At 37.8% G+C, this 21219-nt stretch overlaps 1 protein-coding gene across 1 annotated transcript in view; it reads right to left on the bottom strand.

Annotated features, from left to right (window-relative positions):
• MOCOS (molybdenum cofactor sulfurase) overlaps positions 1 to 21219 on the bottom strand; it is a 92564-nt gene that overhangs the window by 48084 nt on the left and 23261 nt on the right. Inside the window, exons 4-9 of the mRNA XM_044664991.1 lie at positions 19563 to 20204; positions 15825 to 15901; positions 15477 to 15676; positions 12247 to 12363; positions 10571 to 11026; positions 9944 to 10106 (exon numbers count right to left, since the gene is read on the bottom strand). Coding sequence (XP_044520926.1) covers positions 9944 to 10106; positions 10571 to 11026; positions 12247 to 12363; positions 15477 to 15676; positions 15825 to 15901; positions 19563 to 20204 — 1655 coding nt within the window. The remainder of the gene's footprint in view (positions 1 to 9943; positions 10107 to 10570; positions 11027 to 12246; positions 12364 to 15476; positions 15677 to 15824; positions 15902 to 19562; positions 20205 to 21219) is intronic.

Raw genomic sequence — 21219 nt, forward strand, 5'->3', positions numbered from 1 at the left:
TATTGTTAAGAAAGTTTGTGAACCTCAATGAATTTATGGAGATAGGGCCTAAAACTGTGATTTCATTAGCGTAACAGACTCCTAGATGAGGAAATAACTTCTATCAATGTTGATCAGTACATTCTTTGAAACTTAGATCCTATAGTACTAAGAAATTAAATGATTTATCCAAAGTCATACAAACAGGATGTTGTTTTGGACTTAAACACAAGTCTTCCTGGCTTTGAGATTGGTTCTCTACCCATTACACCATGCTGCCTCTTCAACACATTATTTATATTTATACATATATTATATATACATACACATATGAATCATTATTATTCTCAGTGGATAAGCTCTCCATATTGCTATTAATAAGAAGCTTCACATTACAATAGTAAGTACATTAAAAAAGAGAAGGAGGTGGGAGGGAGAGAATTTGCAACTGAAAATGAAATTCCTTTTCTAAAAGAGGATGCTAGTTTTGAAGTCAGAGGACTTTGGTTTAAATCTTAGCCCTACCACTTATGACCTAAGCAAAATACTTTGCTTTTTGTCTCAGTTTTCTTATCTGATAAAATGAGAAGATTAGAGTGCTGACCTCAGTGGTCCTTCTCAAGTCTAAATCTGTGATCCTGTGACCCTTCTAACACCAAGCTTGAAACTCACCAAGCAACGACATCTGTTTTATTCCTCTGAGAGCCACATGCTTCTTAAGAGGCAAAACTATCAGTCAGTAGAAATAGTAGAATTAAGTAGTTCTTGAGAAAAGTTGTAGGCTTTACCTCCTTCTTTAAAAAAGGAAATTCTATGAGTAGAGATTCCAGGAAATATCACCAAACATAAATCCCACTCTTGCTTGGTTCAGGTGGCCAGAAGGATAACTCTGTCCTTCGTGTTGCATACATGAAGGGAAACATAATTCCTGATTGACTGAGAGAATGATGAATGTGATGTTGTGTGCCTATGAAAGGGACAGACTGTTGGGGAGGGGAGAATTGGGGAGACGGGCAGGGAGTAAAGTAGAAGAAAGAAAGAAAAAGAAGAGAGGAGAGAGAAGATGGAAGAAGAAGAGAAAGAGAGTAGAAAAAATAGAAAAAGGGAGACAATCAAGGCAGAGAAGAAAGGGAGAAAAGAGGAAAATGAGTACAGGATGGATGAAAGGAAGGAAAAGAATGTACTTTGGCTTTTTCCTTTTTTTCTTCAAAGATATTTTATTTTCCCAATTACATGTAATAACAATTTTCAACATGTTTTCTGAAATTATAAAATCCGAATTGTCTCCTTCCCTCCCTTCTCTCCCCCTTCTTAGAGATGACAAGCAATTTGATCTGGGTTATACATGTATTTTCTTGCAAAACATACTTCCCTATTAGTCATTTTTATAAGAGAATAATCATATAAAACCAAAACCTCAAAATAAAACCATAGATAAACTGTGAAAAAGCATGTGCTTTGATCTGCATCTGATTCCCAACAGTTCTTTCTCTAGAAGTAGATAGCATTCTTTGTCATAAGATCTGAAGAATTGTCCTGGATCATTGTATTGTTGAGAGTACCTAAGTCTTTCTCAGTTCACCATCCTACAATATTGAGCTTACTACGTACAATATTCCCCCAGTTTTGCTTATTTTGCTCTGCATCAATTCATGTAAATCTTTCCAGAAAAGCATGTACTTTGAATGGCAGACGAGAGCCTTAAGGCTACAGATGGATAGGGAAGACAACCCCCATTATGTCCTGGGATTTCTGGTACCTATAACCTGTAATAACCTTAGAAAATAGACTCCCTTTAGTGAAACTATTTCCTTTTCCTTGTTTGAGCTGAGATTTTATCTCACTCTGGCATATTCTAATCTGTAGAACTCCAATTTCTATTTGTTGTTTTGCTTGGATAAATAGCTTTACTTGCTCTTTACTATTCACAATGGTCTTTTGTGTAACCAGTGTTTGGTGGAAAAGCTAATGAGTATAAGCTAATGGCTACTCTCCCCTTGAGAGATGAGGAAAATGACTTTCACTCTGAACCCAGACTTGTCTCATACTATTGATTCATACTGAGTTAGCAGTTCATTAGACTACGCCCCGGCCCAAAGAGTTTTAAAGCAATGCCACACACATCACTCCCTCCTCACCCCCTGAGGTCTTTTTTTTAAACAACTTCTTATCTTACAGTGCCTTCTACATCTCATACTTGAAAATCAATATTTTTAACCCAAGTCAACTTCACATTTATTCCTTTTCAATGCTGTCTTACTAAAATAAGCCCCATTTTCAAAGTTGACACAATTTTGTTAGATGCCAATTGTGTCATCTATTGTGTTAACTATCCCTCCATCTAAAAATCTGTTAAGCATGACAAATCAGTGATAAAGATGTTACATAGCCCAGAGTCAACCATGGATCACTGAGACCCTTCAAAGGAAATCCCAACTGCTTTATGCTTCAGTATTAATTTCTCCAAGAGACTTACAGGTCACAAAGACCAGCAAGATGGCAGATGAAACATTGTCTTCAAAACTTTTAACTCTCAAAAACCTTCCCAAAAAAGAGGAATAATATACCATATGTAGAACAATTACAGTTGAATCCACAGATCAAAGAGAATCCCTAAAAGGTAAAATCCTTATGAATTAATACCAGAGAAAAATAATCCTTCAAATGCTCACTCAGTTCCCCTTGCCCAGAAGATATTATGCACCCAGCAAAAGAAAAAAAGCAAACTCAGTACCTGAAGCCCATCTTGAGATGTTTCCAGATGCAGAGACCTTACTGGCACACTCCTTACCTTCTCCTCCCATACAATATAACAAGCAGCAGTCACTGGTTATACCCAGTTGTTTGAGGAGCAGGAGAGAGGAGCCAAAAGCATGCTGCCTTCTGACTGGACCCAGACTTAGTTTAGAAACTCCCTAAAGCTACAGAGACTACACAAAACATACTACCTGCTTTCTTCCCACCCTGTAGAAAGTGGCAGAAAAGGATAAAATCCAAAAAAGAGCCAAAGGAGGAATTGGGATACAGAGAGAGGAACGAGTTTGTGTTGTTGTACTGGGCCTGAAGGAAAGGGGACTGAAACACAGCCAGACCAATCCTGTCTCCCTAGAGCTGTGCTGGCGAACCTATTGACATGTGTGCTGGAGGGGGTTGCTCCCCTCCCCCCCTCCACATTCACCTGAGGACATTCCTCACTTTACCTGCCCCTCTGCCCAGTAGCCCAATAGGAGTGCTTCCTCCTTCCCCTGCCTCGGGTAAGGTGGGGAGGGCTCACATGCAGCATGAGGGTTGCAGTTTGGGCACTCAGTCTCTAAAAGGTTTGCCATCACTACAGTGTGAAATCTATACCCCAAAACAGGTTCATCAGGTTCAGCTGCTGTAGTACAGAGAGAGGGAGACAACTGAAACTTTCTCCCAAGATTCTAAACTCCTAACTGACATCAGAACTCAGCCAAAGCCTGCAAAACTGCTATGTCCCCCTCTCTCTGTACTACACTGCTCATCTGCCTTTAGTATCCACCTGTCACCCTGCTCTCACCTATGGCTTCAAGAAGCTGTAGCATGGGGGACAGCTAGGTGGCTCAGTGAATTGAGAGCCAGGCCCAGAGACGGGAGGTCCTGAGTTCAAATCTGGCCTCAGACACTGCCTAGCTGTGTGGCCCTGGGCAAGTCAGTTAACCCCCATTACCTAGTCCTTACCACTCTTCTGCCTTGGAGCCAATCAAGACAGAAAGTAAGCGTTTTTTAAAAAATCACTCCCTGATGTCACTGATCCCCTTCGAAAATGAAGGGTGAACAACATCTGTTTCCCCTTCGTGAAGTAACTTAACTTCCCTGGGCTTCAACCATAAAATGAGAGTTGGACTAGAACTCTCCTAAGACTCCTCCAGATCTCAATCTTCTTAGGTGAACCCATGACTTTACAAAAGAACAGAGAATTAATTGGAAAATAACAGCATAAAACCAGGTCCTCTGGAAAAAAAGAATTCTCTTAGGTCCTCAAAGAATCAGTTCATGAGGCAGCCCTGTGGCTGTCCAAGGCTTAAGTTGTATCTGGGTCCAAGTACAAAGTCCCAAGTCATTCACAAGAAGATACACAGACCATGGCCAAAGAACAAGATTACTGAGCTTCATTACCTTTAGTGCCATGCTTTCCTCAGTTTCTAGCAGTCCAAGTTGCTCTCACTGGACTTCTTAGTCATGATCACATCAACTTGAATAGAGGAAACTATTGGTATATTTCTTGTTTTGTTTTTCTGATTTTTTTAAAAACTATGCTCCCTTCCCTCCCCAGACCATTCAACACTACTACACTAGTATTGCAACAGTATTGTTTGCTATTCTTTTTCCATAGTAATTGAAATGTAGCCACTTAAAACATTTGTTTTCTATGGTAAATGTGTTACAAGTTCCAAATGCCCTAAGAGGTTTTGGAAGGCAACTTATTTCTCAGCCCGGGATTTACTCTAAAATTGGCATGAACTTAGGAGAACATACTTATGGCTAACTGTCAAATGATATTTTAAACAATTTGTTTTATTTTTATCTTTTGTCCCTATAGCACAATCGTTTCCCATCCCACACCCAGAAATGAACTCTCACTTTTGACAAAAAAAAAGTCAATCAGAAAGAATGTCTGCTAGAGAAACTTTGTATTATAGTAGATATTTTTATTCTAGTAGTCCCCCTATTCTCTACCATGAGGGAGAAGAGATATGTTGTTATTTCTTCTTCAAAACTTTCATTATCTAATGGGGGCAGCTAGGTGGTTCAGTGAATAGAGAGAAAGGCATAGAAATAGGAAGTCCTGGGTTCAAATTTGCCTCAGACACTTCCTGTGTGACCCTAAGGGCAAGTTACTTAACCTCCATTGCCTAGCCCTTACCAGTCTTCTGCCTTGAAACCATATTTCTAAGAAGGTAAGATTTATTTTTAAAAAATCTTTTCTATCTTCTCTATTTTTCAGAATTCAACTTCCTTTTAGAGGTCTTTTCATTTACAAAGTTGTAGTTATTTTATATATATATATATATAGTTTTCTTGATTCTGCTTATTTTATTCTGTATCACTTCATACAAATCATCTCACATTTCTCAAGTTTCACATATTCATTTTTTCTTACTTTATATTCTACAATATTCACATATTGCATAATTTTTTCAGTTATTCTTCAATAGTCCTCTCCCTGCATTTTGTTTCTAGTTCTCTGCTACCACCAAGAATGCAACCATAATGATTTTGGCACACATTGGATGTTTCTGCCTTAAATTTACTTCTTTGAAATATGTTTCCTGTAGTAGGATTTTGGGGTCAAAGGTATAGACAGTTTGACTGCTTTTCTTACAACTCTAAACTGAAATCCAAAATTGATGGACCATTTCCCAGTTTCATCAACAATGTATCCTATCATGTGGTCCTATAATCATCTGTCAGCTCCTTAATCCCCCAAACCTTATCTTCTTTCCTTGCTACTCTATTGAAACTGTTTTCTCAAAGGTTGCCAATGACCTCCTAAGAGCCAAATCCTGGGGCTTTTCTTGGTCTCTCTATATTTTAACCTTCCATTTCCCTACAGCACTTGAAACACTCTCTTGACTTTCACAACTACACAGTCTCTTGATTCTTTTCTTTTTTCTTTTAAACATTCACCTTTGCCTTAGAAGCAAAATCAGTTCCCAGGCAGAAAAGTGGTTATGTGACTTGCCTAGGGTCCCATAGCAAGGAAGTATCCAAGTTTTGAACCCAGAACCTCCCATTTCTAGGCCTGGCTCTCTATTTACTGAGCCTCATAGCTGACCCCTGGTTCTTTTTCTACTTCTCTGATTCCCTTTGTTGGCTCCTGACCCCACATGTTCACTAAGGACAAGCAGCATCAGCTCTCTCCTCTTGTCTTTCTCTACTACCATTCCATAGAAAATGCATATCTCTTATGAATATGACTTCCAATTCTCAAGCTTCTCCCACTGACTTTGCTCCCAAGCTCTAGTCTCCCATCTCCAACTGCTGTCACTTCAAATAGAACATTTCAAAAGCCAACCCATTATCTTCTTCTTCAGACTTCCTCATTTCTGACAATAGCATCATCAATTCATTCATCACTTAGATTCTAAATCCCAGTGTCACCTATGACTTCCCTTCCCTCCTCACTTTCCATATCCAATCACCAAATCCTGCCATCACCATCATCACTTCTGCATTTGAACGGGAATAGTAATAATTGCAACCTATCTCACCAAATTGTTGTGAGGACCAATGTGTTGGTCTATATATAAAACACTATATATAAAACACTCAGCAAACTTTAAAGCAATTTCAAACTTTCAATTATCATAAACTTGTCATGATCATTTCTACTCATTCAACAAGTACACTATTTTGGGTCTTTCTAGCTGGTTTCCTTGTCCCTAATCTCTCCTTTGCCTGACCACCTTATACATCATTGGACAGCTCTCTTTTATACAACCACTTGTTCAATCCTTCATTCAGAACTATCCTCGCAACATACAAATATAACCAGAATCAATGATCTTGTGCTCAGTTTTCCTAAAACCCTCCTTTTATTGTGTTGCTCTTCTCAGAAAACATCAGAGGGCTTCACGTGACTGTAGGAAAAACCCAGATGCTGAAGTTTGATATTCAAATCTGACCCCAATCTACCTTTCCAATTATCTGCCACTTCTCCCTAGTAGACAGATGAACTAACCCTACCCCCTATCCTCCAACACACTTTTTTCTTTCCTGCCTCAGTGCCTTCTTTCAGATCCCTACGTTGTTTTCTTCCCTTTTCTCTGCAATATATATAAATATTCCTGCCTACCCATCCAAATTCTACTTAGCTTTGAAGGTCCAGTTCGAATCCTACCTGGAAACATTCCTCTATCATTCTAGTGTATAGTGATCACTTTCTCCTCAGAAATCCTCTGACATTTTTGTGTATACCAATCCAATATTTTGACAATTATATGTTGCCTTTTATTATGTAACTAATTCTATGTGTGTTTATCTCTCCAATTGGTTTATAAAATCATGTCATTTGTTTTTCCTGCATGACAACACAGAGTATGTTCATCCAATTAATACTCGTGCTGTGTTGGTGGTGGGAGTTGGGGAGGATGGTGGAAACACAAAGATAACAAAATTGTTTTGTTTTGTTTTTTAAACCTCTACCTTCCATCAGAATCAATACTGTGTATTGGCTCCAAGGCAGAAGAGTGGTAAGGGCTAGGCAATGGGGGTCAAGTGACTCGCCCAGGATCACACAACTAGGAAATGTCTGAGGCCAGATTTGAAACCAGGACCTCCTATCTCTAGGCCTGACTCTCAATCCACTGAGCTACCCAGATGCCCCCAACAAAGTTATTATCATCTCACCAAACTTATGAGATTTGGTATTTGGAAAAATCTTATATTATCCTCTTAGAGTAAATGATACTCATCAAAATAAGAAATATTTAAGTGCAGGAAGGCACTAAACATGCCCTAGTTCCAATAAGAAGGGAATTAAGCCTTCTTTTCTTCCCTTTTGCTTTCTTTCATTCAAGAAATGGGTGGGAGGGGAATGAGAATTAGAAATGAAGATGTAGCATTAATATTATGTGTCTACTTTTTTTTCTAGGCCTAAATTGTTAATAGTAAAAAAAAAAAAAAAAAAAGGGCGAAAACAAAGGATTGTCAGATGCCCGAGAAGAAAATGTTCAGAAATCTGTGGCTTATGTTGTGTTATGTAATAGCAACACCCACTGGCCACATGGAGAACATCTCAACACATTCTTTTCCTTGTGGAAATAGTTCTTATTAAGGCCTGCCACACTTAGTAGAAAGATAGAACCACTTAATACTCTTTTTTGGAGTCCACATTATTGTGCTTCCCTGGGATGTCCAGAGAAGGAATGAGAGCTAACACTGCCAAATATAGACCCTGGGATAAGATTTACATTTAAAATTATATCAAAAAAATTAAAGCTGAATGTCCACAGCACAGGATCGTGGCAGGTTGGCAAATCAAAGGAGTTCATTAAACCCACCAAATGGAAGTGCCATTGTGGAATTCTAATATAAAGTTCCTTGCATTTCTTTCCAGAAGCCCCAAGTTCTCACCAGTTTTCTGGACAGAGACTTTATGAGCTGACCATATGTGAGGTGAAACTGAATCTTGTCTCTTTTCCTTTTGCATGTTTCAGATTATTTCCATAAACTGTAGGAGTTAAAGCTATCAGTTTACTTTCATAGAATTACAAAAACACCTTCTAGTTGCTTGGAAAAAATGCTCATTTGTCTATTCATTAAAACATAAGCAATTCCCAACAACTGCTCAACTCAAATAACAATAGTATATGCTGTAGATATATAGCATTTTATACTTTATGAAGTCAATCAAGAAATTATCAAGGGGGCAACTGGGTAGCTCAGTGGATTGAGAGCCAGGCCTAGAGATGGAAGGTTCTAGGTTCAAATCTGGCCTCAGACACTTCCCAGCTATGTGACCCTGGGCAAGTCACTTGACCCCCATTGCCTACCCTTACCGCTCTTCTGCCTTGGAGCCAATACACAGTATTGACTCTAAAATGGAAGGTAAGGGTTTAAAAAAATTGGAAAAAAAAAAGAAAATTTAAAAAAAAAAGAAATTATCAAGTGCCATGCATTGTACTAGGCACTGGGGATGCAAAGATAAAAATTAATTTCTGCCCTCAAAAAGCTTACAATCTAATGGGAAAAACAACATGTACCATGAACAATAGTATGCAATATATATGAGAGAGATTAAATACAAGGTGATTTGGTTTGGGGGGGTGGGGACAACACCAGCAACTAGGGGAATCAAGAAAGGCCTCAGCTTTGAAGGAAATCATAGATTCTAGGAAACAGAGAGACATCAAGAGAAAATAGATTCCAAGCATGAGAGGTAATGTATACAAAGGCACAGTGACCAGAGAGTGGAATAGTACATGTGAAGAACAGAAAGATCAGTTTAGCTAAACAGAAGAGTATATGTGGCCAGTTAGGTGGCTCAGGGGATAAAGAGCCAGGCCCAGAGATAGGAGGTCCTAGGTTTAAATCTAGCCTCAGAAACGTCCTAGCTGTATGACCCTGGACAAGTCACTTAATCCCAGTTGCCTACCCCTCACCATTTTTCTTATTTAATATCAGTTCTAAGTCAGAAGGTAAGGATTATTTTTAAGCATGTGAAGGAGAGTAACATATATGACCCACAGTCCACATGTGAACTTTTTATCAGTCACTCTCTCCCTTTTGGGACCAGAAAAAAAATCTGGAACCAAATTCCTTCTCTACAAAAGTTGGAAGGCAAAATGACTTAGATGTCTCTCAAGCTCTCACCATTTCTCCTTTCACACAGGAGGAGATCGTTGAATAATCAATCTCCACTAATGAAGAGAATCTTATGAAAATAGGCTTTGGGGCCCTCCCAGTTACATTTACAATAAGGCTGGAAGAGTAATTTTGAGCCAGGTGTGAAGGGCTTTAAAAACCAAACTGAGAGAATAAATCAAGTAACCATGGGAAAATTTTCTTAATTAATCAATTAAATAAAATTTTAAAAAGAAAATAAATTTTAAAAAACAGAGGAGTTTTGTATTTGATCCTAGAAATAACTGGGAGCCACTGGATTGTATGGAATAGGAGAGTGATATGGTTAGATCTGTGCTTTCCACTTTCATCATTTCATTGTTGTCTTCAAGGCTTGGCAGGTGCTATTATCCCCATTTTACAGAAAAGGAAACTGAGGATCAAAGAAATGAAATATTCAGCGTTTTTATTCTACTCATGCTGTTTCTAGATCTGTCACTTTGACCCACAAGACCTAATAAACTCAATACAATGCAACCAGCTAGAAAGTGGTCCAACTAAGGTGGGGCCTTGTGCCCTAGAGCCCATTTTCTCCATTAAACTATACTGCTTCTGACAAAGGAGAGAATGTGAACATGAGCTAGTGTTTGCTTATTACCTTCAGCTGTGATAACCAGAGTCTTTCGATGCAGGTCAATTAAAGGTTTAATTAAGCAGAGTCGAGGCTCCTGCTTCTGACTAAGGCAAACTCCATTGTGATTTACAATCATCCAATTTCGGTCATACAACAATCCTTGATTTCCAATTGGCCATTTGGTAACCTGAGAGACAATCAAAATAAAAGTTAAAACAAAATATGGGCATGCTTTAAGCAGGAACTCATTATGTAGATTATTGCATAAATATTTTCGCATACTTTGCAAACTAGCTTTTCAAAAGCAAGAATATTATAGTTTAATTACATGATATAATTACAATTAATTAATTATCATTTAAGAGCAGCTAGGTGACACAATGGATAGAGTACCAATCTGGATTCAAAAGGATTCCTCTTCCTCATTTTAAATCTAGCCTCAGATAGTTACTAGCTATGTGACCCTGGGCAAATTGTTTAACTCCCACTGCCTAGCACTTACAGCTTTTCTGCCTTGAAAATAATACTCAGCATTGAATCTAAGACAAAAAGTAAAAGCTTAAGAAAAAAAAAATAAGGCTACAGTATGGAAATTTTTTTTAAACTGTGCTAAAAAAGGAGTACTCCCAAGGCCAGATTTAAAATGCATACCTCCAAAGAAGCACAAGATTTGATAGGATAAATATAGATATTGGTGATGATGAACTTTGGGAGTTGTCCATCTAGTGCTGTTGCAGAGGTCAGTGAAGGAATCTGTAGGCCACCTCCTGGCTTAGTCTCAAGGGGATGAAAGTCCACATCTTTCATGGTCATAGAGGATTTGTTCAGCTCAACCTGTAGGAGGATATCTTCCTGGGACAATTTCCCAGTTTCATGCTTGTTGACCCACACATCTTGTACCACAGATTCTCCTGTTACAGCAGCAGTTTCCCCAGGAGTTACCTGAAAGGGGAGTTTACTGTCTGCCTTACCTAACCTGGTTGTTATGATGAATTTCAGAAAAGTCTGTGCATCTTCAAAAGTGGACATGTAGCCAAACGATATTCTCACTGAGCCTGTAGGGTGGCCATCGATAAGATCTATGTCATCCCCACAGATATGGCCAGCCTAGAAATAAAAAGAAAATAATAAGTCCATAGTGATGTTTTTTCTTCATTGTTTTATTTCCCATAGATAATACTCAAGAGTCAAATCAAAAAACCAAATTCACATAGGAAAATAGAATTGCCAAGCTAATGAGTATTTGTTAATTATCTATCATTCCATTCAGTTCAGGAAAAGGAGAAATCCAAGACTCAGGTGTGCAATTTGAAAGATATGTCATCTTATGATCCAACAAGGAATTCTAGTACCTAATGATTCCTATTAATGCCCTCTATTCCTAGTCCCATGTTTTATGAGAGGTTTTGCTAGTGCCTCCAGACAACCCAAGCAAGGCCTGGAATATATATTTTGGTTAAAATATTAAATAAGTTGTAAAACTCTTATTAGAGACAACCAGAAATTACATTAGGTTAAAGAGATTTTTACCATTTAATGGAGACTTTCTTCCAGATATAATCTGAAAAATCGAAGGAATAATGTCAAAAAAAAAGAAAGCTTTGATTAGAAAGGTGGGAAGCACTAATATGTTTCCATTCCAGGGACCAATCCTGGCACATGTCTCATTTAACAGACTCACTAGAACCTGTTCCCCTTAGATTGGGAGGGCGATCCATATTTATTAAGTATCCTCAGTGTTCACAACAGCCCCAAGAATAGGGCTGGAGGGGGGCAGCTTGAGAAAGTATAAAGATAAAATAAGACACATTCCCTGCCATAAAGGAGTTCAGAATTTCAATGGAAATGAAAGGGATTTCCCCTTATAATTAGAAATCAGAGAGTTTCATGAGTACTTTCAAACTGGGTATGTGAGATGATAAAATCTAAAGTAAAGTAAGAAGAAAGTTATTAGGGAAGACTTCTATAGTAGATGAGATTTGATACAGACTATGAAGAATGAATGGCATTTGTATCAGGAGGAATCGGTGCTAAGCATTCTAGGCAATGAGAACAGCATGAGTAAGGTGAGAATCAGCATGGCATGTGTGGTAGGTAGGAGGGTCAAGGTTCCTGCTATTCAAAGGTTCTGCAAATTGCCAAAGCAAAATTAACCAATAAAGACAGAGCCCACACATACACACTCTCAGAAAGGGACCTAGATAGAATGAATCTGTCCACAACAGTGGTAATCCAATGGCCTGTGTCTCTGTATGGTTTTCTTATCTTGCTTCTGGCACAATTTATCTTTAGGATCTGGGACAGTATTAGATGGGCTCAGGACTAACCTGAAGATTTTTTTTGATGGTCTCATTGCTGATGTTCAGGTGCCTCTGGCATGCCCCTGTATTACAGAAACAGCCCGTCCGAACATGTATATTGTGAAGACTGGCCATTTTTTCTACCTGTGGATTAAATAAAATATGAAAATAGCACAGAGAAACAAGTACATCATTTTAACATGCACCTTTGAATTGCCTAATATCACATATCTGCCTCAAGATATTTCATCTCTCTGGCCTTGTTTTCCTCATCTGTAAATTGAACTGGATGATTTCTAAGATCCCTTCCAACTCTAAAGTTCTAAGAATCTATGATTCTACCTCTAACCTATAGATCCTTGGTAAAAAAAATTACAAACTTTCTGGGTCTCTATTTTCCAGTCTTTGAAATGAATGGATTAGTGAATATAATGGACTTCTTTATGAGTATCGATGCAATGACCCAGGACAATCCAGAGAAATTTATGAGAAAGAACACTATCCACATCCAGAGAAAGAACTGTGGGAATAGAAACACAGAAGAAAAACATATGATCGATCACGTGGTTCAATGGGTATATGATTGGAGATTTTGACTTTAAATGATCACTCTATTATAAATATTAATAATATGGAAATACGTTTTGAACAATGATACACATATGACCCAGTAGAATTGCTCATTAGCTCAGGGAGCAGGGAGGGAAAAGAGAAGGGAAACAACATGAATGATGTATCCATGGGAAAATATTCTAAATTAATCAGTCAATTAATTAATTAATTAATGGATTAGATTAGATTATTTTTTAGTCCCTTTCTAGCTCTTACATTCCCAGCCCTGCTTCTAACCCTAACTCTGCCTCTAAATCCATATTATGAATTCATTGTATTTGTTTTATTAAATGTAAATAAACTAAATAATGTCTGTATATTATATGTTATTCACTATCTGGTTTACATAAGCTTATGTTTATTTATAAAAATGCTCTTCTCTACTCCTTCTACCACTACCACCACCACCACCACCACTTATCCAGAATGAGACATATAGATCTTGGATGGGGTCAGCATGGAAATTTGTTTTGTTTTATTATACATACATATTTGTTATAAGAATCTGTTTTCTTTTTATAGAGGTGCAGAAAGAAAATTTTTGTTCATTTAAAAAGTTAATTTAATTCTCAAAAGAAAAAACATCAGCGGCAGCTGGGTTGCTCAGTGGATTGAGAGCCAGGCCTAGGAATGGAAGGTCCTACATACAAATCTGGCTTCAGACACTTCCTAGCTGTGTGACCCTGGGCAAGTCACTTGACCCCCATTGCCTAGCCCTTACTGCTCTTCTGCCTTGGAACCAATATATAGTATTAATTCCAAGGGTTTAAAAAAAAGAAAAGAAAGAACATCAATGAATTATGATTTTATTTTTTTATTTTATGATTCAAACTATTGTGAATAGCCAAAATGACCATAAAAATATATTTAGTCACAAAGTCTAGTTCCACAGTTCAAATCCATCATTATAGTCTAATCTTTCCCATTCTTGCCTTCCTATTACTTCCTCTCAATCATGTTTTGCTGTCACTTCCAATCAAGGCTTTTATTCCTCAAAACCAAACTAATATTTGTAAAGCTTCTATGTGCAAGGGACTTGCATCATCAGTCCCCCTTTTCTTGTCTCTGCTTTTCTAGTTAATAGGCAGGTAATAACTTGGGATACATATGACTCCACAGTTCTTAGAGTCCCATTAAAGGAAAGTGCTACCAAATAGCCTCCTCTCTAAAACTTCTGAATTATTTAGCTTCACACCCAAACTTTGTGGCATTAAAAAACCAGTTTGGCAGCATCAGGGTTGTTTTTATCAAGAGCCACTGGACAAAAGAGTAGGTCAGAATGACCTCTAAAAAGCAGGACTTCCTATAAGTGGCCAAAGTTTCATAAATCAAGAGCTGTAGGAACTATAGATTTATTTGGGGGTCATTAGTTTAATTTTAATAGTAGAAAACCAGAGTGTTTGACCATCAGAGTGTTTGTATTAGCTGATGGACAAAGAGGAAAGCATAGAATTAAATGGGAGGAGAAGAGGAAGCTGGATTGCCTTCAGACTAAGTCTTTGACATATCTAGGACAATTTGTTCCTGCACTGAAGCGTTTTTATCATTTTCCTTCCCCTTGCCTTTTTCCTTGCTATCAGCTCTAACTTCTTACAGCTGTAAGAATATATGCCTCATAGAATCATAGATTTAGGGCTGGAAAGGATCTTAGAGATCATCAAGTCTAACCCCCTCATTTTACAGATAAAGAATTGATATTTAAAAGAACCTATAAACTGATCCAACCCTTACTGAAAGAAATTTAGAATTATGTTTTTTAAAAAGCAAAGCTATTCATACTGTCAGACACAGAGGTTCCACTTATAGGCATGTGTCCTAATGAGTATAATTATGGGGTTTTTTAAGTTTTTAAAAAATTTATATATAAAAATATTCATAGAAGAACTTTTAGTGGTACAAAAGATAGAAAAATGACTGAGAGATGTATAATCAAATTGTAGGATACGAATATGATGGATTGTTATTGTTTCATAAGAAATGGTGAATATGAGGAATTTTATGACCTGATGCAGAATGAAGTGTGTAGAACCAAGAAAATGATATATATAACTCTAGCAGCGAAAGTGGAAATTATAATTAAATTAAATTGATGTCTATCTAAATATAATGAGAGAGCTTGGCTTCAGAAAAACCTGAGAAATACCTCCTCTTCATTACAGAGCTGAGGACGCTATGGGTAAGTAATATTACATATATCATTCTTCTGAGTGAATTTTGTTCTTATTTCTTTTGTTTCATAATTTTGATTGCTGTAGAAGTGAACAAGTGAATCTTTACTACAAGGGATTGTTTACTGAGCAGGCAGAGGAAAGAGATAATACAATACCATAATTGATACACACGCAAAGAGCAATATAAAATCAAAAAGTATCAATAGAAAATATTTAACATTTTTAACACAAATAGAAACCAAGTTGGGAGGAGAGGGCTTACTACACCGTACATTGTGTGGGTTTTAGTGAATGAGTTTTGTGAGCATGCCTTCAGCAGCTCAAAGGTTTTGAGTTTACTAAAGGACTTGGGGGCTGTTCTCTGAATGGTTTGAAATTACCATCTAATAATAGCCTTCTAGATTTGGAGCCAGGAGAAGGTATGTGTTATAATCATCAAGGTGAACCCCCACCCCCACCCACCCACCCCACTACCTGGGAATAACCAACGATGTCTCCACTGTCATCCAACACATTAAAGTTAATGATGGGACCCTGGGTCTCCGGACTGTTGAACTCTGTATCACTGTAAACCTGAATCACAGGTGCTCCATTTGGGTATTGGAGAGCAACCAGCACTGTGTAGGTGTACTGAGCCAAGGCAAAAGTATGTTGTTTTATATTTTCCATTCCACCTGGCAAATAAAATGTTTGTAAGTAAGTTACGCTTTTGTTATTAGAAAAAAATTGAACACATACAAAATTGAAAAATACAATTTCTAAGGAGCAAAACACACAGAGCAAAAGTGAATCCACATTATAGAAAATAAAATTTCCACTGACCTGTTAGTCTTTCTAGAATATCAAATCCATGTTTTAATGCTATAATGTCAAGGAAAGAAATTGTGCCATCTTCAAACCTACAAAAGTCAAACAAAATTAAAAACCTAAGAGAATAAATTGTTTCATGTGTAGTTTATTGGCTGGGATCTCAGTGAATACTTTCTATCTTTCTTCATAATCTAGATTAGAGATTTAATCCTAATTCAGTCACTGACTTCTCACCCTTTCCCCTCCCCAAAAAAAAGTTGATGATGGCAAAAGACTAAAATATTAAAATTGTTGAGTTGATACTCTTTCAACCTACCAGAACAAAACTCTGTCCTTATAGAATCAAAAAAGCAATTTTGTTTTAAAAATGTTGCTTTTGTAAGAAACTTCCTAGTAAGAGGTTCCCTCCACCAGTGCAAATCAGCAACTGCTCCAGAATTTATCATCTGAGAGAATTACCCAGAGTACTGAGAGCTGACCTTTAATCAAGAAGATCTAGTCTCACCTCAAATACACACTGGCTGAGTGACTCTGGGAAAGGCACCTCTCCTGACATTTAGAAATTTTCTTGGTACCATTCAGGATATCAACATTTCAAATAAATCAAGCAAGTTCTGCCACAGAACTTTTTACAAAGGAAATATAATTTACAAAGGGGATACATATCGAATGTATTTACAAATACAAATTATGAAGGAAATGCAATTTCCTTAATATGCATTTTGTATTTATAGTTGTGCATGTTGGTTTCCCACAAGGTTCTTTGGGGACAAAAATAAGTTCATTTTCATTTCTATCTCCAGGCACCTGATGTAGTACCTGGAACATTCGAGACACTTAACAAGGCTTGTCAAATGAAATCATTTGTGAGGTACCTGAGGTATTTCCAGGGAGCTCTGAAACAAATCATTCACATCTCAGCTCCACCATTACAAATAGGTAAATGTCTGTTCCTTTTAACTGCTGTAACTCCTGGACCCTGAAGCTTGACCAGGAAAACCGTGCTCAGCACCCAGGATCCTGCTAGACTATCAGATGACCTTCCATCTGCCTGGGCTATAGCATCCAAAACTAGAGTCTCACACAATGTACACAGGGCAGCTATAGCCACAATCAACTTCCTAAAAATGATGTGGAAGGCTACTCCTGGATTTAATCACGTGATGGGGAAAATTAGGTAGTAGTCTGGGTATCACATTAGCAAACACTTCACTTAATGCCCTCTACAAACAACTTTTGACAAAGAAAATTATTTACTTGGCCTTCCTTAGTACCTTTTAGGTCACAAACCCTACTTCTCTTTCCATTTTGAAAGACTTTCTTAGACCTTCAAGATCTCCTTTTCGAATATAAGATATTACACCCCCTTAAGTCACTCATCTTAGACACTTACTAGTTGTATGACCCTCACTGTGGCATTTAATTTCTCCCAAACTGAGTTTTTCAACCTGTAAAATGGAGATAATAATAACACCTGCTAAGGTTGTTGTGAGGATCAGATGAGATAATGTCCAGAAAAGGCTTTGGAACTATATAATATCAGTTCTTATTGTCACTGTGATTATGATTACCTGTAAGAAGCTATTCATCACCTTTTGCTTTTATATAGTGGCTAGACCAATAGAGTAAACCATGAGGATCTCGGTGCTTCCTAAGTTACCAGAAGAATGAGTAAGTGACTTCCAGTTAAGTCAACAAGCATTTATTAAGTTCCTACTATATTATAGGTACTGTGGTAAATCTTGCAATTCAAAGAAAGGCAAAAACAGTCAATGCCCTCAAAAAGGTTCATAATCTAATGTAGGAAGAAAAATATGCAAACTGTGTACAAACAAGATTTGTACAGGATAAATTGGAAATAATCTCAGAGAGGAGATTTCCCTGTTTGATCTTCATAAAGTTCCTAAGAAGAATGTAGAATAAAGAGGCAGTGGAATTGAAGTCAGAAGACCTAAATTCATACTCTACCTCTTACCTTAACTGATCATATCAACTTAGATAGATCACTTAACCTTTTGGGGTCTGTTATTTCATTTATAAAATGAAGATAATATTTATTCTGCCTACATTGTAGCATTGCTCTGAGACTTATCTGTGATCATATATTGGAAGTGCTTTGCATCCTCTATAGCAGAAGTGTCAGCCACAAGTAGTCTTCTTCCCAGTGTAATCCCAACCAGATTAAAAGGTGATTGGAAGATATTAAGTAAAATACCAAAAATGTTCAACAGAAATCCAACATAAAAAGCTCTAATTTGTGGTTTTCTTAGTCATTATGCAACCAATGGAGGATCCAATTGCTATCTGAATTTGACCTCCCTTCAGTTTAAAGCACCTATGCCAGTCATTTCATCCCCTCCTCAATGAACCCCTTGTTAGTCTCTACTATTACCAGGAAGAGTGACCAGCTTGCATGTAACGCACTCATATTATGACCAGGCAGTTTGAGGTATTCAAGGATAATATCACTTATGAGCAACATCCCTATTTTTGTGAAGGATCAATTTGGCTTGATCCTTGAGCCCTCCCCTTTAGGTTTTTTTTAAAAAAATCTTAGTGTTGGGGTAGATAGATGGCTCAGTAGATTGAGAGCCAGGCCTGGAGATGGGAGTTCCTAGGTTCAAATCTGGCCTTGGACACTTCCTAGCTGTGTGACCCTAGGCAAGTCACTTAACCCCCAATGCCTAGCCCTTTACCACTCTTCTGCCATGGAACCAATACACAGTATTGATTCTAAGATGGAAGGTGAGGTTTTTTTTTTAATTAGAATAGCCCAGTGATTCCCAAAGTGGGCACCACCACCCCCTGGTGGGTGCTGCAGCAATCCAGGAGGAGTGGTGATGGCCATGGATGCATTTATCTTTCCTATTAATTGCTATTAAAAATTTTTAAAAATTAATTTCCAGAGGCACTGGTAATATTTTTTCTGGAAAGGGGGTGGTAGGCCAAAAAAGTTTGGGAACCACTGGAATAGCCAAACCTCAGTCACATTTTCATCCTCCAGCCAATTTCTCCCAGTTCTTTCTAGTCTAATTTCATTGACTCTCTTAAGATTCATCCTGTTACACCTCTCTCTTCCTCTTTAAATCTTTCTAGAAAAAACATTTTCCTTGTCTAAATAAGTCCCATTTCTCCTACATTGGCTAATTTTATCTAGTTGAGCCTCAAGTACAGGTAGACTAATATATGTATGTGTATGTATGTATGTATTTATATTTATATAGATATATATCTTTTATCAAATAGACTAGAAAATATATGATCTGGAAAATTTAACCTGACACCCAATAGATCAAGTGCATAATCCTAATGGAGTGGGGATGGGTAAGAGAAAAAATAAAGGATCTACCTTCATAACTCTCCTAACACACTGAGGCCCTGAGAAAGATAAGGACACCCTGGTGGAAGGAAAAGTTTTATGAGACATCTCTGTCAATGGTGAAATCAGAACTGGGGTTTAGGGATTCCCTGAAGATGTTTATGCCTTTCCAGCTGAAGTCAATGTTTAGTGAGACCTTAATAAATGCTTGGAACTATAATTCTTGCTCATTCCTCCTTGCTTTTAGCCCAAGTTTAGCCAAAGGACTGGACAGCTCCTTGCTTCTTTTTTTTTTTTTTTTTTAACATTTACCTTCTGTCTTAGAATCAATACTGTGTATTGGCTCCAAGGCAGAAGAGTGGTAGGCTCCCAACCTTGGCTCCCAGTCTAGGCTTGTCCCTTGCTTCATGTCCTCTGGAGTAAACTATTACCTTTCAGATATAGATTTTCTGGGGACATAGAAATCTTCTCCAGCAAGGTATGCAGCAGCTGTTCCTCCTCCAAAGTAAGTTTTCTGGAGAAAGTGAGTAACTCGGTTGTTGACCAACAGTGCTCCGAGGCCAGTGGGGAATCCAAAGATTTTGTAAAATGAAATAACAATAAAGTCTGCCGGATGAATTGTCAGATCTAAAGGAGAGGTACTGACATAGGAGGCTGCATCAAGCAACACAAACCATTCCCCTGGGGTGGTCATGGGGCTCAAACGTCCAGACTTCAGCATTTCTATCCAAGAAAGGGGGTACTTAGTTCCTGAAAAATTACTCTGAGCTGGGTAACAAAAGAGATGAGGGGTCTTGCAGTCTGGTTCATAAACTGCTCCATTGCTTTTCTCTGACAGTAAAATGTCCTCTGGCTTCACAAAAACTGATGACACTTGCATTGCCTCAGCTATCTTCCTGATGCCCACCACGGAAGTGTGGCTGTCTGAGAGGTAACAAAACCTGCTTCCCCCATTCTCTGAGCTTGCTGAGCTCCAGGGGAAGGCCTCTGCTACCAGTTTGAGTGCAGCTGTGCTTCCTGAGGTAAAAATGACACTGTAGTCTTCAGAAGTAGTATTGAAGTGTTCTAAGACCCTAAAAGAAAAGCAGAAGAAGGTTGGCTGATTTCTTGTTTTGACTTTAAATATATTAACTGCATCTCCTTGCCACAAGTCATCTAATCCTAAAATGTCTACCTTAGTTTGAAAAAGAATTATCATTTGTATTAGCTATGATTTGAGGACTAGGACCCAAACAGATTGGGAGTGGGCATTGCAATGTAAAAATGACAGTACCCTCACCAATTTTCAATTTTCCTAGCCTTAAAATACAGGCAGTTAAGTGGCTGAGTAGATAAAGCGCTGAGCCTTGAGTCAGGAAGACCAGAGTTCAAATCCAGCCTCAGACACTTTACTATCTCTATGACTGTGGGCAAGTCATTTAAACTCTGCATACCTTAATCCACTGGAGAAAGAATTGGGAAACCATTCCAATATCTTTGCCAGGGAAACCCCATGGACAGTATTGGTGTACTGTGGTCCACAGGGTCCTGAAGAGTCAAACACAACTGAACAACGACTCCAAGCCTTAAAATTTTCTACATGAATCTGAGGTAGACAGAACAAGTTTTGATTAAATGCAACTATATGGTTATAAATTTAAGTACAGCCTAACAGTAAGCATTTGATAAGTGCCTATTTGCTGAAATATATTAAAAGTAATCATATTCTTTCCCCCATCATCCTGCAAGGCCAATACCTGGGCTTCATTTTGTTCTTTTGTTCATTTGTTCTTTCAGGTTGGACACGAGGTAAAATTTAAATGTCTTAAAATGATCAGCCTATGACTTAATTCCTTCCTCACTCTTGCTCCTAAATTATATTGAATTTACTTTGCACATATTTATCTGTGAAAATTGCTTCTCCTGCAACTCCCAGTAGAATGTAAATGCTTGAAAGCAGGAATTTTATTATTTTTCCTTTTCATCCCCAACATCTCACATAGAGTGGGTATTAACTAAATGTTTTGTAATGATTTTGACATCACTTAATAATAGATAATTATCATGGCATGTTCTCCTTCTCTCTTACTCTCATAAATGTCTGCTTAC

This window comes from Gracilinanus agilis, chromosome 1 (assembly GCF_016433145.1).
Source record: "Gracilinanus agilis isolate LMUSP501 chromosome 1, AgileGrace, whole genome shotgun sequence".
NCBI lineage: Eukaryota > Metazoa > Chordata > Mammalia > Didelphimorphia > Didelphidae > Gracilinanus > Gracilinanus agilis.